At 41.1% G+C, this 18,078-nt stretch overlaps 1 protein-coding gene across 2 annotated transcripts in view; it reads right to left on the reverse strand.

The window, feature by feature from the left end:
* Nucleotides 1-2,289: 2,289 nt before the first annotated feature.
* syt12 (synaptotagmin XII) overlaps nt 2,290-18,078 on the reverse strand; it is a 44,075-nt gene continuing 28,286 nt past the window's right edge. For both annotated transcript variants that reach the window (XM_033635638.2, XM_033635639.2), the window contains 4 exons: nt 12,237-12,452; nt 9,435-9,555; nt 8,764-8,897; nt 2,290-5,430 (listed from right to left, as the gene is read on the reverse strand). In XM_033635638.2, the coding sequence (XP_033491529.1) occupies nt 5,257-5,430; nt 8,764-8,897; nt 9,435-9,555; nt 12,237-12,452 (645 nt within the window). In that variant the 3' untranslated portion in view covers nt 2,290-5,256. The remainder of the gene's footprint in view (nt 5,431-8,763; nt 8,898-9,434; nt 9,556-12,236; nt 12,453-18,078) is intronic.

The following is an 18,078-nucleotide window of genomic DNA, read 5'->3' on the forward strand; positions in this document are numbered from 1 at the left end:
CGTTATAGATATCTTCAATTAAAATTCATACTAGTCACAATGACATTACTACTAGTCAAAATGACGTTGTTGATATCTATAATGGTAATTCCGTAAAAACTTCAGTCAAACTTAGCGATTAAATGTTAAAACGGCTTGCCATAGTCAGTCTGTTGTGTTTACATAATGCAGTATGTTTGTTTGTACGTTGCTTTGGCTCATTTTGTTTCAACGTGCAAGAGTTTTCAGTAAAGCACTTGAAACATGTACTACTGTCGTTACAATCTACCAATGTTAAAGCACAATATACACTGATATGATAAAGGCCTTAAAGCAGGGTCCAAAGGGTCCAATCTGGCCCACTGGATGACTTTACACACCTAATATTGATGCAACTGTGAAATATTATCAACCAGTAGCTTCAGTACAAAAGAATCTGTATCACACTTCTGTCTTAAAACTATATTGGTGGAACCCTGCTGCTGAGGCACTGACACAACTTTAGACTGTAAATGGTTTATAAGACAAGGGATGACTTAACCTGCTTCTTCCATAGCTCCCACTTTAGTAGAAAATTATTTTAAAAAATGTACATGTAATGAACGTGAGTAGTAGACTAACTGAATGTGGGAAAAATGTCAGACATACTGTTGAATTTGCACATATTTTTCTGAGGATATTGCAGGCTGATCATTATTTGTTGTGGAAATGAGGGGGAAAATTTAAAAGTGTTGTTATTTATAGGTTATTATGTAATGGTTTTACTGGTCCGGCCCACTGGAGATCAAACTTGGCTGTATGTGGCCCCTGAACTAAAATGAGTTTGACACACCTGCCTTAAAGCATAACTTTGGTGTTTTTCAACATGGACCCCATTTCTCTCTGTAAAATCTGCAATGTAATTAGTAGCCCAATTAGCAACACCAAATACATTTTGTGGAGTAAAAGATACAGTATTTGCCTCCAAAATGTAGTGGAGTAAAAGCATAACATAGCATAACATAATGATACCGATGTAAAGTGCAAGTGCCTCAGAATTCTGTTTTTAAAGGGGATGTCTTCAATATCAGGTAATAAAGCAGGACTCAACTTAAAGGATAACTTGGGCATTTTTCAACCTGGATGCTATTTCCTTGTGTGAATGGCTCGAAGAGACTGATGTGAAGAACAATTTTTTAAATTGGTTCAGTATTGAGGGAGCCGGCAGTGACCGGCAGCCGCAGAATGAGCTGCAGTGGAGACACATGGGGCAACTGAACATTGTCACTTTATGTCCATTAAAAGTGGTTATTTTTTGACACAGAGCGACTCAGATTGTTATTGTAAATGTCTTCAGTGTCTGTTTACCTTTCACTTGATCTGGTCTGGTTGTTGTCGCCTTGAAATATCCGGAACAGTTTCAAAAATTGTTCTTCACATCAGTCTCTTTGATCAATTTACATGAGGAAATAATTGACAAATGCCTAAGTTATCCTTTAAGGTGAGTCCTGCTTTATTACCTGATACTGAAGACATCCCCTTTTAGAAATAAAATTTTTAGGTACTTGCACCTTAGTATCATTATGTTACGCTACGTTATAGTTCTACTCCACCACATTTTGGATGCAAATACTGTACCTTTTACTCCACTACATTTATTTAATGGCTTTAATTGGGCTACTAATTACATTGCAGATTTAGATTATTCATTCAAAATATAAATAAACTAATGGATTATGGCATATTAAGATACCTACCATATACATGAAACAAGTCAAATTAGGTCCACTTGTACTAGCTGCAACATTAAAGTGATGCTGTGCTTTATATGCTGCGTTCAAATGGAACTCGTGAGCTCATCTTACGTCACGGGAGGTCGTGAACACGAATCTGGAGCTCTGTGAAAATTTCCACTTATGAGGTCAAAGACTCTTCTCTTGAACTCGACCATGACCCTGTTTGAACACAGTGATATCTCCAAACATCTTTGGGGTCTCTGGAGTTTCCGGGCCTACACGCCATTCCCACAGGTCTGTTGTATGTTTTACTTCTGTTGAACACACACAAGACAGTACATAGACCTAATTTTGTTTCTCCAGTAGAGACAGATATTATTTTTTACAGACTATGGGTTGCTGGTGAAGGTGGGCATGCGTAGTGTCCTCCCCACTCCTCCCAGCTCCGCTCCTCATCCAAAAATATGCAAACATTTGCATGTCTGGCTCCAGAAATCCAAGATGGCGACGGCTGTCCACAAAACAATGGGTGACGTCACGGTTGCTACGTCCATTATTTTTACAGTCTATGCAAGATACACACGTGGTCAGACCATTACTGTTGAATTGCTTTTATTTCAAACAGCATTCACACAATACACTGTATTCTTGAGGCACATTCACATCAAGTGCTAAATAACTTCATGCATGGTCGAATGTAGGCTACAGCTTTGTTGAATCAAATGCAAATGCTGATTGTAAATGAAAATATTGCTTCATTATTTGGCACAGTAGGAAATATTGTCTATTATATGACCACGGGTGTGTTATTTTTGGATTGATTTTCAAAGTGAGGTGAGGAATGCGATCAGAACTCGACCGAAAACACAGACTAGGTCCCGCTTGATCGAAAGGAAAATCACAACAGTGCGTAAGGCTGATGATACTTGAGTTAGCAGATATTTCACGTGATAATTCACATTCAAAAGTTACAACAAAACAGCACTATTGCACAATGTTGTAGAGAATATCTCAGACAGATAAAAAGCCACCTTGACATTCTGACGGTTACAAGACCCCTGTCACATCTTCATTTTACCCATGAAGCAATATTCAGGTGTCAAGCTGCAGAGTAGCTCCACGTACTTTCACCAGGAACGCCCTCAGTGCTAACACGAAGTTTGCAGGTATCTTAATTGATGACAAAAGCTAAAATGAGTGTGACAAGTGCCTGGTGAAAAACAACTACGGATTAATTCAGAATATCAAGGTGTTTCCTCTAAGACAAAAAGAACTGTAAACCCATTTAAAGGGGTTAGTATATTTTACATCACAAGTTAAATTCCCAGAGGTGTTTTGATAATAATTCACTGATCAGCGATGACATTTGTGTTAAATATAGTGTTCTGTAAGTGAGGTTGGAGTCTGGTGTTTATTAAAGTGTAATACTATGAAAAACATGATTTGCACCCAGAATTTGGAGGAAAAAAATGACAATGACCAGAATGTTGTAGTACACTATTTACACTGTTAAATATGCCTATGCAACTTGTATTGCATTAATCATGGTAAAAATAGAACAATGTAATGTGGTATTTATATGCTGATTACATCTGATTTGGCCACCCTGTAACAACTGCTACAAATTACAATTATTTCACCTGGATAAGAGTCCCTGGATTTTTTTCTTTTCAAAAGCACAATAAATACTGAAAACCTCTATTATTTGTCACTCTCACTGTTAACAAATTACACAAGCAAATCCAATAGAGCTAACTCAACTCTGCTCTAAAACCACTACGAAATCAATCAAGTAGGCGCAATCGATGACTGGTTTGAAAAGACAAATGAGTGTTTTCCTGAAAGAGAGGCGATATCACCCCTCCGTCCAGTCGGTCATTCTCTAGACAGCTAGAACAGGCTACAACCAGAGTAGGCACCATGCAGAGGGGGGGTTACGCCTGCTGAGGCTGGGCACCTTTCGTTAATTAAAATTCACATAGAAGCCCAATTGAGTTTTCTGTTCAAGACTTTTGAGACAGTGAAAAAGTATTCACGTGTGTCCTCTTGTTGGGAATCGGCATTCAGGAGAATTCTCAAGCCAAGGGGACAAGGTAAGGACGTAGGATGCACGCTGTTTGAAAACTCATCATTACTTCCAGTGTGTAATTTGGGTAATTTGGGATATGCACTGCTCCTTCCACCCACACGAAGTATGCATCTGAGAAATAAGGGAAAAACTATCCACATACTCATCTCCCCTCTGCTGTTATTGAGAATTGGGACTCAGCACAATTCTGAATCCAAGGGGACAAGGTGAGAACATGGGATGGACACCATTTTAAAACTTATCAGTTGATTTCAGTGTGTAATTTGGGAAATGTGGTGCTCCTTCCACCCCCACGCATTATGTACCTGTGACTTTTGAAATGGGAAAAAGTGTCCACATATTCATGTCTTCTCTCGTGGAGAATCGAGATTCAGCACAACTCTCAAGCAAAGGGGACGACGTAAGGACGCAGAGTGGACCCCAATTGAGAACTCACCGTTACTTTCAGTGTATAATTTGGGTAATTTGGGATATGTCGTGCTCCATCCTCATACACAATACATCCGTGACTTTTGAGAAGGGAAAAACTATTCACATGTCTCCTTTGCTGTCATGGAGACTCTGGGTTCTGGCCAGTTCTCAAGCAAAGGGGACAACGTAAGGATGTAGGAAGTAAACCATTTTAAAAACTCATTATTACTTTTAGTGTATAATTTGGGTAATTTGGGATATGCCGGGCTCCTTCCACCCTCATGCATAATGTACCCGAGACTACTAAGAAGGGAAAACCATCCACAAATCCATATCCCCTCTGCTGTCAGGGGAAAACTATCCACATATTCATGTCTCTTTTGCTGTTAGGGAGAATCAGCACAATTCTCAAGCCAAGGGCACAAGGTAAGAACGCAGGATGGACACCAATTGAAAACTCATCAATAACTTTCAGTGTGTAATTTGGGTAATTTGGGATATGTGTTGCCCCTTCCACCCTCATACAATGCACCAGAGACTTTTGAGACAGGAAAAGGTATCCACATATCCATGTCTTCTCCTGTGGAGAATCGGGATTTAGCACAATTCTCAATCCAAGGGGACAAGGTAAGGACGTAGAAGGTGAGCCATTCGAAAACTTATCATTACCTTCAGTGTGTAATTTGGGTAATTTTGGAAATGCACTGCTCCTTCCACCCTCACACACACACAATGCAACCAAGCCAGAATGAAGCCAAATACTAAGGACAGGATTTAAGCATATAATCGATCCACGGATCAATAAAAACACCCTGTTCAGAGTCAAACACTGGCTTTTCAGATTCCTCCCCCTTACATGAAGAGAAGGTGTTGTTTACTCCAATTGCTTACACACCAGCAGAGCGACACATACCCCACACAGAATCCTCCTGTGTGCCAAAAACTCATTTCTTACTTAAAACAGATCTGAGCATGGCACCAAATAAGGGGAGAGGTGAAAGGAAGGTGAAGAAGCGAGTGTTTTACTTGAAACAGGTCGGGTTTGCACGAGGGCAAAGAGGGCTAGATCCTGCGCAGAGGGTGCCACATGGACACGGGCTTCCTCAGAGTGGCCAGCATCTGGTTCCAGTGGGTGATCCCCATCCCGCTGGCTTCAGGGCCGATGATCACATGGCCGAGGTTCTCGCCCCGGCCGTCGTCTGTGGCCTCTGCCACTGTCACCCTCAGAGAGAGTTCCTGCAAACAGCAGTACAACGTTAAACCCAACTGCTGTGTAAGAATGATTCAGCAGCTTCTTTACAACCTGTTTCATCCAGATCTTTTTGGAATCCGTTAAATGGGCATGTTTAACACCACCAATTAGTACTTGTATTGTTTTTGGCATTTTAACCTCATCACCTTTTACGCACATTTCATTTTATTACTATTTGGCTCATTTTGTAAACAGCCACAAGTGTAAGAGCAGTTGCTGAGTGCTTGACTGATCCATGCATTTAAAATGCACCTTTTATACTGCAGGAAGATTTTAATGATGTTGTCATACAGTAGATGTGTTTATATCAGTTTTATATCCACAGTCTGGCTGTCAGTCAGTCCACCACTTTGGTCCTGAAAATTAAAATACTGAAACAACTACTCGACTGATTGCCACAAAATTCTGTACAGACATTCATGGACCCCTGAGGAAGAACCCTGAAGACTTTGGTGATCCACTTACGTTTTCCACTAGTGCACCAACAGGCTGGTAGTTTTGGCTTTGGGGAAATGTCTTGACAGCTTATTGGTGGATTACTATGACCTTTGGCACATATATCTGTGATACCCAGATAATGACTCCTAAAAAACTTTGGTTATCCCTTCACTTCTCTTGCGCCACCATGAGGTTCACATTTGTGGTTTTGTGTACCCCAGTGTCAGCTGGGATGGGCTCCATGACACTGGGCGTGTGGCGGGGTACACCCTGGACAGGTCACCAGACTATCACAGGGCTGACACATAGAGACAGACAACCATTCATGCGCACATTCACACTGATGGATACCATATTTTTCCAAATAGTAGCCCAGGTGTTTATTTCACAAAATCGATTTTGACCCCAGGCGTTTAAAAGAACCAGGCGGCTATTTGCTCAAGGCTTTTATTTTATTTTTTTTTTGCACCGACCTGCACCAGGCTGTTATTTGGTTACAGTTCCTGTCCAATATGTTTTTAGTGCAAAAATACTGTATAATGTAGGGGTGAGTTTGTGTACAAAAATCTCTTAACATTTAGAGTGGGTCATTTTTTCGTGTACACGGGTTTCACCGCTGGGTGGGGCTATTGCATTATACCTGTAAAGCCCCAGTTATCCGAATACCAACCGAACGGGCCATTTAACCCTTTGAAACCTGAGCAAATTGGCTTGATTTCTTTTAAAAATGTGGGAAGATGGCAATGACTGACAACAGAAGAAGTGACACAAAAAAATTGCAAGAAATTAGTAAAAAGAGAAAATTAAAAACAAGAAAATCAGTAAAGAAAATAAAAAAACTAAAAAAGAAAGAAAATTAAAAAACAAGGAAATTACATGGAAAGAGTGCATAAAAATCCTAATAACTCTTTAACATAATTTCAAAATGTAATAATAATAAAAAAAAAATCAGAAAATAGTTTTTCTCTAGCATTTTCTGTTAAAAAAAAAAAAAAAAAAATTCTAAATCTTCCCTCCCCAATTTTTTGACATTTCTTACCAAGTCACTCATTACCTTCTTTCCCACGTTTTTGAAAGAAATCACACCAATTAGCTTAGGGTTCAAAGGTTTAAATACTTGTGAAAGGCGTTTGAAAGCATCTCAAGAAAAGTGATGTCGCTCCAGGTTTCAAAGGGTTAACCAACAGTTACAGGCCGCCACACCAAAATATCGCCATTCCGATGGTCCGCCATCCCGAATTCTGGTCCCTGAGTCCTGACAGTAAGCTATGGCGAGCCTGTAGAAGCTGTATTCCCCATGGGCATTTAATCGGACCGGCGTTTAATACGCAAAATGGGGTCAAACCCCCGGCGGCTATTAGGTGCCCAGCGGCTATTTGCCACCGGGCGACTATTTGGAAATATACGGTAATTTAGAGTTACCCATAAACCCAGCCTGCATGTCTTTGGACTGTGGGAGGAAGCTGGAGTACCCAGAGAAAACCCACGCCACACATAAGGGCTCCCCCACCCTGGGTTCAAACTAGGAATCCTCTTGCTGTGTGGCAACAATGCTAACCACTGTTCCACTGTGCCACTGAATAGTAATCATAGAAATATTAATTGTTTAAGAGAACACAATTATCATAGAAAAAGACATAACTATGAAAATAACAATGACAGAGAAATACATATGTCATTTTACTGTTGTGTATATGTTAAAATCTGGAATATAAGCAGTTATAACTTAAAAGTTAAAAAAATTGAAAAGTAGCAGACCTCTGTCTCTGGCAAGCTTAGTGGATATGTTTTAGTTTTATCTCCAGGGTAATGGATAAATGAACAGTAGGGTCAAAGTTCATACTGCAATGTTATGACAAAGTATGTACCAATTGTGTGCATGTAACAGTATGAACTTTGTAAGGGCAAAGTAAAAAGAAGTGGTGCAATTTGAAACACAGCACCTGTCTTGTTGCTCCTTCTGTGTCCACTAAATTCAAAATACTGTATCATATATCTATTTCACCTTTATCTAACCAGGACCTCTCGCTTTTTAAGAGAGCTGTTAACACATATGCACAAAACACTACACAAATGTATATATAACACAATAAAGTAAGACCTGACAAACATGACTGAGAAAGTTTGGACAATATAAAACTATGTTTGTACGCTTTATTCCAGGGCTGGTTGGCCATCTTTGACCTTATGTAGGCTCAGTCACTGTTATTTGTTCATTCATGAAGTCATACTGAGTAAACCCCCTTTGTACAGTTGTACTTTGATTGAGCAGAGATCTGACTGTAGCTACAGTCTGAGATCTCAACACTTAAGTTTTGTTGTCTGTTCCTAATGCACGGACTGAGTTGGGAAAGAAAGCTTATATGTGCTGTGCTCCTCTCACTTAGAATAACCTTCAAAAAGAAACTACATGAACTGGTCTCTCCTCCTCGCCTATTTTTAAAGCTCTCATTAGTACAAGGATGAATGAGTCAGTTGCTTCTTGTCATTGTGCGTAGGTGTTCTAATATTTCACCATGTTACTGTATATCTTAAATGTTCTTATTGTGTAACTTTTTGGGTGCTGCTGTCCTGGCCAGGACGCCCTTTCAAAAGAGATTGTTGATCTCAGCGGGACTTACCTGAATAAATATGGGTTTAATAAATAAATACAGTCAACTTAACATGTAATAATTGTCAGCTGCATGTTCATACCTGTGCACATCTAACTGCAAAATTATTCATGTTCAAATACTGCTGTTAAGAGTTCAATAATATTGCTTTATTATTCCGTTTCTGTCACAGTTTTATCTTATCTTTCCCCCTGACCTAAATTCCCCATGTGGATTAATAAAGTTTCATCACGCAGGACTGGTTTGTTGCCACGTCTAAAGTCTCACCTGCAGGACGATGGACGGCACAGAGAAGATCATGGCTTCATTGAAGATGGGGTTTGTGTCGTCCCTTTTGGTAGAAGTCTTCTTCTTGCTGATCTTCCTGCCGTCTTGCAGGAGATACACTTTGACAAACGGATCTGATGACGAGAATGAGCAAATACGGCAGCATTTTTAAGCTTCTAAAACCCAAGCTACACATGTACAAACATGCACACACCCCCGCACACACAGAGCATGTAATAAACTCCTCATTAAAGAGTAATCAATTAGAGACACAGTCTTGTGCACATAATTATCTCTGTGGATGATGACAGCGTTTCAGTGGGTGACCTTTATCGGTACAATGTTAGTGTGGCACTTATCTGGACATTTAATGTGATGAACAAGTCATTTAAGTCCCATCTGCCTGTCTGGATATGAATAAATGTGTCCTCTGGGAGTTGACATTAAGAGTGTGTGATTACTGAGTCAGTAAGTGTTGTATTCAGTCGCTGGATATGACCGTTTATGAAAAATGTGGATAGATGCAAAGGCAGACAGAGGCACACAGATTATAGGTAGTTCTACAAACAGTCATATTAGAGTCATGCAAAGAAAAACAGACGCTCAGCTAGCTCCCATTCACACACATTAACATATAAAACACCAACATCGAACAAACAAACGTCCCTGACCTGCTGTGTTCTTGCTGTTGGTCCACACCAGGTTCTTGCACTTGGCAACAACCACTGTGAGGCGCTCTGCTGTCGGCAAATAGCTGAGAGACAACAGGATCTCGCCAACTGCATCCACAGCCTGCGGAGTTACACCACACGTTAAGTTTAACATGACATAAGCCACACAGATGGATAGTTTCTCTTCCTTACAGTTATCTTTATATTTCTGTAATTATTCCTACCTTGACATTGAAGCTCATATTAATATCTTGTCTGATAAATGGAAAAAATCTCTATAAATAAAGCCTTTTAAAAAGTGCAGCTGCATTTTAGTATTAAATTGCTAGTTCATCATTTAAATACAGAATAAGGAAATATGATTAACCATTGCTTCATGTAATGATCTTTAATATTTATTGTTTTGTTTTAAGTTGTGCATAAGCTCAATTCAAATTTAATGAATCAATTTATAATTGCTTTTCAAAATTGCTAAATGTGTTAACTGGTTATAATTAAACACAGTAAAAGCTTGTAATTATTCCATTGGCACACTCCAGGCTCTGCAGCCATTGATACTGCTGTAATAATAATGTGAGTAAGACTACAAGAGTCAGTTTGTTAAAGAGGATGATGAGGAGGGAGTCTTGATGGGAACTTTAATGATCGATCACATTTGCTCTTGGTCACTTTAGCTGGTAACTTTTATAAAAATAAGTTTATGTCATATTTGATTAAACTGTCACTATATCCTGACAGTACCACATGAGGCAGATAATCTTTGAAAAAAAAATCATGTTCCTCCTTCTCCTCATAGTGATGCTAAGAGCAATTGCAAGAATCCAAAAATCAGAGCTGAGGAGTCTCTAACACAGCTGTCAATCATGTCTCACAGGTCGTAAATCACGGTCAAACTGTCGCTGATCAAATATGAGTCAATATTCTGTTAATGTATTGCCTGTTTTCACCTCAAATGTTTCCAGAAACATATTTTAGTGACTGTTAGCTGTAAAATGATAAAGTTTGTGACCCAACAACTGCCCATCGGCCGGAGCAAACCTTTTCATTATACAGCTAAACATCCATTATTCATTTTCATTCACTAATCGTGGTCGTGGGGGCAGCAGGCTGAGCAAAGTATTTCAGACATCCCTCTCCCCAGCAACGCTTTCTAGCCCCAAGGTGTTCCCAGGCCAGACGAGGTATGTAATCCCTCCAGCATTTTCTGGGTCTGCCCCGGGGCCTCCTACCAGTTGGAGGTGCCCGTACCTTATACATGCTCTATTGCTGAATGTTAATTTAAGTAAAAAAGAAAAACTCATAAATATCAAGAGGAATAAAACACTCAAGAAACATTTGGTATAACACAAGCTGAACTATAAGTGAGAGAGGTATGTCCTCCTCCTAGAATCGCTACCTTAATGTGGTGGACGGGTTTACGTGTCCTCATGATTCTCACTCCAACCTTGTCACATATTGATGTTAGGTCATGGACCTTCCATGTCCTGATAAGACACGAGAGGTACCCTGGGTGCGTTGGTTGTTGACACTGTGAGACACCGTGTCAAGTTCTGTCTACTGTCTTTCAAAATAAACTTCTGTTTTACCAGGAAATTTACTGTTTCCATACAGTCTCTTTCAAAATAAATGCACTACGTCAGTACAACAACGTGAATTGACTTTTTTACTCAACTAATGCTGCACGTGGTTGGGTTTAGGAAAAAAGAACAGGGTTTGGCTTTATAATCTTACAGGACACCAACACCGCTCTCCCGGGTAAAAGTCAGTGGTTGTTGAACCCATCCACCATCCCTCTCGTCTGCCCTACTCGGACCTTCACCACCCTAACTTTCGTTCATGTCCTGCCTTGTTGGCCTCTGATGCTGCCGAGCGCCATTAAACTGTAACGGCGACTGGCTGCGTATCATGCCAACATTAAAGGATGGCTTTTTTCATCAGTGTCTGACGCTGCAAGTCACTGCCATAGAGCCGGATTTCAACAACTTTGAAGTGAAACTGGGTTGGGCCTTGGACTGTGGGCTCAGCTCGAATAAATAACATGGAGCCACCACCCTGTGGGCCCACTACCTGCAGGGACTGGCATCAGGGCTGGGTAGATTGTGTGCCAGGCGGCAGGTAGGGGCAGAAACTCGGGCCTGCTGGCCCTTGGTGTTGCAGGCAGCTTACCACATTAAAATATGTTTCTGAAAACATCTGAGGTGAGACATTAGCAATGCCATGACAGAATCTTGATTCAAATTTGATCAGCGCTGCCTAGTCTGACTGTCAACCGCAGTTCATGAGCTGCTTTAGAGACTACTCAGCTGTGATTGGTTGTTTCCTTCAGGTGCGGTGGATTCCAGCAAATGTCACTTGAAGCAGTGGCAGGAGGCAGAGGAAATTGATTTTACAGATTATCGTTGTCATGTACTACTATGCAGATTTGGTGAGCGTTACCAACTACAGCTTTAATTCATGTTTAGATTATTTTCACCAGTGAGAGTTTGGGATATTTTGTGAGATAATAATCTGTAATACGTTATAGATTAAATTTAGCAAGGAACCCACTGTGGCTCAGCTCTGATTCTTATTTATTCAATGTGACATGTAGTTCTGCTGAACGTCCAGCAGGGGCTCTCAGACACCACCATGCTTTCTTACACAGTATTAAGATACTTCACTGTAGAAGGCCATACATGTCATACTGGAAATTAGCCTCACTCTGCCTTAAACTGTAGAATCTATTATGGCATTGTTTTTTTCCATTTTGCATTGCATCATATCACACTACACACTATGACACATTACTGTTTTGTAACTCACCTTATTGACATCTTGAAGGTAGAGCCAGGCGTTGAACGGTCTGATGGTCAGGTCCAGGTCTGACAACTTGAGATCTGCTATTCCCGCGCTGATGTTTCTCTCGTCAGCATCGATACCGAAAGCGGCACAACGCAGGCTGTACTCCTCCAGGAAGGACGAGTCCATGGGGATGGAGAAGTGCTCATCGAAAATCACGGTGAATGCATTCGTCTGGACCTGAGAGAGGCAGGAGATTGTTAGGATGTAGTAACATTCACCTCGTAGATAATTTAAGTGTTTCAGTTTTACGTGAGCTGAATGCTACTTATGATTTTGGCACAGTAAACACAGTAGTAATTAAAACATCTGCACAAAGGTTGTTGCTCGCAGTGATTGTAAGATAAATCACAAGAATCAGACGATAATCTAACTTTACAAGAAATGATGTGGTCTACACCATCTGTTAATCCTCTCCCTGACTCACTTCACTTCAGAGTCAGGCTGTCAAGCACAAAATGAACAAACACTTTTTATTTATTAAATGATGATTAAATTATTAATTCACTTAAATGCTCAAAAACCTCTGGTCCACAGATTGGATCCTTTTCCGTCCACTCTTTTTTTCACCCGACCTTACATTAATTTATTTTTTAATAGCCCTAACAAAAGCATCACATACAGTTCAGCACCACAAACTAAATTATCTTCACCTGTGATGTATCAAAATGCAGCCTGAAATCGCAGAGGCAGATATCTATTCATTGCTCAAACCACACATATCAAACTTACATCCATTCCCCTTTCCTTTCTTTCGCCCCTGCCTAACACCGCCCCAACACCACACCACCACCGCCATCACCCTACCCTGACCTCACTCTCCCACCTAGAGAGTCAGAAATTATAGAGGAGACATGAAAGAAAAAGATAGAGGTGGGGAAACAGTAGTGGGGGGGGGGAAGGACCATTTGATTTGACAAATGCACACACACCTACAACCTCACCAACAGACCCCCTCCCATTGGGTCTGGGGGTTGTTCTATATAGGTAAAGGAGCAGCAGGTGGTGGCCTCCATCAGTCAGCCCCCTCCCCAGGGTCTGGGGTCGAATGAAATGGGGAAACACTAACATGCACTTTGCTGCTGTTTGCACTTTCTGGTTTGATACCATGTGCATTTTGTTGTACTGCTGCTTCCTGACAATGAAGGTGAATCTAATCACATTTAGTCTAAAGTGATATCTCAAAATCTTTGTGAATAAAACCAAAATTATCAGGGTAAATGAGTCAGACAGTGAAGCCAAAAAACTGAACTTAGCTCAACGACAAGGAAAACAACAAACCAAATATGCAACGTGTGGTTTACCAGAAGAATGTCATAATGTAGAAGACTCTGCAGAGAGACAGTTTTTACAGTTTTCTGATAAACGCTTGGGGCCTGCATTGTTGAGAACATGCAGTACAATGAGAGCACAAGAACATAGTCGATACTTTTCACACCAAGTCACATGTCCAGACACATTCCTCCCACTCTGCTGTCACTGGATGTTTTTACTAGGTATCATCCTTTAAACAAATATCCTGTACATCTATCTCCTAAAAACCTAGGGATTCGATTTACTAGTCACAATTTAGAATACTTTCTTGGAAGCAGTTTGGCATGGCCAGCAGAGCACGCCATGACGACTTTAGATCTAAGTGAGAGAATGAATACGTTCATATGTATCATACAAACATTTCAATAGTGACATAGTATATGAGCTGACTTTGTCATCATCAGGAGGTGGAGGGGATGATGGATGGTGTGATACCAAGATGAGACACCTGCCAAGCTGCAGACCACTACTGGAGACTAACAAACAACAAAACTGGTTGTTGTCGGGTAATTGCTGTGTTTCCAGCAGTTTTTCATCCTCCAAATGTGGGTGATTTTTAGTGACCTATCACTGTTTTTGCAGCAGAGATAGTGCCATGAAAAGCGGTTGTTATTTACTGAGACATCCTTGTTTTTCCAGCTGGGATCGTTACATGAAAAGCGGGTGTTATTAATCGAGACATCCTTGTTTTTGCAGCAGGGATCGTGCCATGAATAGCGGATGTTTTTTACCAAGACATCCTTGTTTTTCTAGCTGGGATCGTGCCATGAAAAGCGGGTGTTATTTACTGAGAGATCCTTGTTTTTCCAGCTGGGGTCGTGCCATGAAAAGCGGATCTTTTTTACCAAGACATCCTTGTTTTTCCAGCTGGGATCGTTACATGAAAAGCGGGTGTTATTAATCGAGACATCCTTGTTTTTGCAGCAGGGATCGTGCCATGAATAGCGGATGTTTTTTACCAAGACATCCTTGTTTTTCTAGCTGGGATCGTGCCATGAAAAGCGGGTGTTATTTACCGAGAGATCCTTGTTTTTCCAGCTGGGATCGTGCCATGAAAAGCGGATGTTTTTTACCAAGACATCCTTGTTTTTCCAGTGGGGATCGTTCCATGAAAAGCGGATGTTTTTTACCAAGACATCCTTGTTATTCCAGCTGGGATCGTGCCATGAAAAGCAGATGTTTTTTCCCAAGACATCCTTGTTTTTCCAGTGGGGATCGTTCCATGAAAAGCGGATGTTTTTTCCCAAGACATCCTTGTTTTTCCAGCTGGGATCGTGCCATGAAAAGCGGATGTTTTTTCCCAAGACATCCTTGTTTTTCCAGTGGGGATCGTTCCATGAAAAGCGGATGTTTTTTACCAAGACATCCTTGTTTTTCCAGCTGGGATCGTTCCATGAAAAGCAGATGTTATTAATCGAGACATCCTTGTTTTTCCAGCTGGGATCGTGCCATGAAAAGCAGATGTTATTAATCGAGACATCCTTGTTTTTCCAGCTGGGATTGTGCCATGAAAAGCAGATGTTTTTTACCAAGACATCCTTGTTTTTCCAGCTGGGATCGTGCCATGAATAGCGGATGTTTTTTACCAAGACATCCTTGTTTTTCTAGCTGGGATCGTGCCATGAAAAGCGGGTGTTATTTACTGAGAGATCCTTGTTTTTCCAGCTGGGGTCGTGCCATGAAAAGTGGATGTTTTTTACCAAGACATCCTTGTTTTTCCAGCTGGGATCGTGCCATGAAAAGCGGATGTTATTAATCGAGACATCCTTGTTATTCCAGCTGGGATCGTGCCATGAAAAGCGGATGTTTTTTACCAAGACATCCTTGTTTTTCCAGTGGGGATCGTTCCATGAAAAGCGGATGTTTTTTACCAAGACATCCTTGTTATTCCAGCTGGGATCGTGCCATGAAAAGCAGATGTTTTTCCCCAAGACATCCTTGTTTTTCCAGTGGGGATCGTTCCATGAAAAGCGGATGTTTTTTCCCAAGACATCCTTGTTTTTCCAGCTGGGATCGTGCCATGAAAAGCGGATCTTTTTTACCAAGACATCCTTGTTTTTCCAGTGGGGATCGTTCCATGAAAAGCGGATGTTTTTTACCAAGACATCCTTGTTTTTCCAGCTGGGATCGTTCCATGAAAAGCAGATGTTATTAATCGAGACATCCTTGTTTTTCCAGCTGGGATCGTGCCATGAAAAGCAGATGTTATTAATCGAGACATCCTTGTTTTTCCAGCTGGGATTATGCCATGAAAAGCAGATGTTTTTTACCAAGACATCCTTGTTTTTCCAGCTGGGACCGTGCCATGAAAAGCGGATGTTTTTTCCCAAGACATCCTTGTTTTTCCAGCTGGGATCATGCCATGAAAAGCGGATGTTATTAATCAAGACATCCTTGTTTTTCCAGCTGGGATCGTTACATGAAAAGCGGATGTTTTTTACCAAGACATCCTTGTTTTTCCAGCTGGGATTGTGCCATGAATAGCGGATGTTTTTTTACCAAGACATCCTTGTTTTTCCAGCTGGGATCGTTACATGAAAAGCGGGTGTTATTAATCGAGACATCCTTGTTTTTGCAGCAGGGATCGTGCCATGAATAGCGGATGTTTTTTACCAAGACATCCTTGTTTTTCCAGCTGGGATCATGCCATGAATAGCGGATGTTTTTTACCAAGACATCCTTGTTTTTCCAGTGGGGATCGTGCCATGAAAAGCAGATGTTATTAATCGAGATTATTATTAATCCTTGTTTTTCTAGCAGGGATAGTGCCATGCAAAGTGTTTTTTTTTTCCTACAGAGACATCCTCATTTTTCCAGTGGGGATCATGCCATGAATCACAGTTGTTTTTTTTACAGAGACATCCATGTTTTTCCAGCGGAGATCGTGATATGAAAAGCAATTGTTTTTTAGTTGGGATCATGCCCCCAAATGTAAACATAAAGTTTCAACAGTTTTGGGTGATTAGGTTGCACAGTGACCAGCAACGGCTGTGTGGCTAATGCTGTTTTCAGACCATCAGAAAGCACGTGCTGAAACGAGGGTTTAGCTGTTGGAAGTTACCAGGCAACTAGTAAATGAGGAGGAGATGATTTAATAATAGCCCCTTTTCACACCCATGGTTGTTACTGAAGTGTGAAATACATTGAGGAATAAATCTGCTTCATACAAATACAGTGAAACAGAACAAAACAAAAACATGCGCTGTGGTCAGCAGGAGTTCTTTTTTGAAAACAACTCACTGTACAATAAAAGAATTCAGAGCACAGGGTCTGCGGATCAGCCTGTGAGGCCGACCTTGAATTGAGCCTCATATCAAACAGCTGAATAGCACCATAATCATACATCCAACACCTACAGAACCTAGAGAAGGCCCCGCCGCTGCTGCTGCCGCTGTGCAAATATGTACACAAAGATATAAAGCATCCAAAGCAGGCAGTATCTCTCTGCTGGCAGCCCAGCACACAGACCTGCACTTCATCCACAATATGTCTGTCTGCACTGTTGGGCTTATCGCTGAGGGGGATAACAATGGCGATGTGTGCGGTGAAAATGAGGCAATAAAAGCCCAGAGAAAGGCATGTGTGTGTGTTTGAGCTACAATAGGCAGAGAAAGGGAGAATGGCAGAAGAGTGGCATGCACATTATTACAGGCAAAACAAAAGCAACAAGCAGTGACGGCGAATAACTGGGGAGAAAAAGAGACGAGGGGGAAAGTGGGATGAAAGAGGGAGTGATAGATGGGTGATGGATGAAAAGACAGCGACAACAAAGAAATGCTGAAGGGGAAAGGGAGCGAGAGAAAGCACAGGAAAACAGAGAGGGAGGCTGGCTTGACCATTAGGGCAAGAGGAGCTGATGTCAGCATTTCTTTGGTCTTCACCACTCTTCGACATTAAAGAGGGAGCCACTAAAGGCTCCCATTATTATTATTACACCCAGCCTGAATGCATTAATACAACAAAACATGCTCAGAAAGGGGAGCCCTGGTGAGTCTGTGTTGTCCCCTGTCAGCCGGCACAAACTGTACACAACCACGTTCACACCAGTCAAGCTGCCGATGACTCACAGCCAGGCAGGAATTAGTGAATTTTTTTGGCAAAGTCTCACAAAGAGCAGAAGGCAAGTGGCAGGTGTAGCAGATGGAGGAATGTAGCCCTGTTTTCTTCCTGTCCGAACGGTCACTTCATGTTAGATTCAAGCTTTTAATAAAATTGTTTAAAGCACAGAATCTGAAAAAAAGGTAACTATCAAGATGTGCACATTTCTGCCAGGACAAAATATACATGATAAGAATAAAAATACTCAGCTCTTTGATGCATGAATTATGACTACTTCCGTCAAGAATTTCTTTAAAAGCTGTTAATCTAGAGTGTTGACATATTTTGTAATATACTCCAATACTGTTCAATGCCTGTGCAAAAGCGTAGAACACTGCCTTTGACTCCTCAGCCTGTCCCCTCTCTTTCTACACCTCCTTCTTGCACCACCCCT

Source organism: Epinephelus lanceolatus, chromosome 5, assembly GCF_041903045.1.
Source record: "Epinephelus lanceolatus isolate andai-2023 chromosome 5, ASM4190304v1, whole genome shotgun sequence".
NCBI classification, from domain to species: domain Eukaryota; kingdom Metazoa; phylum Chordata; class Actinopteri; order Perciformes; family Serranidae; genus Epinephelus; species Epinephelus lanceolatus.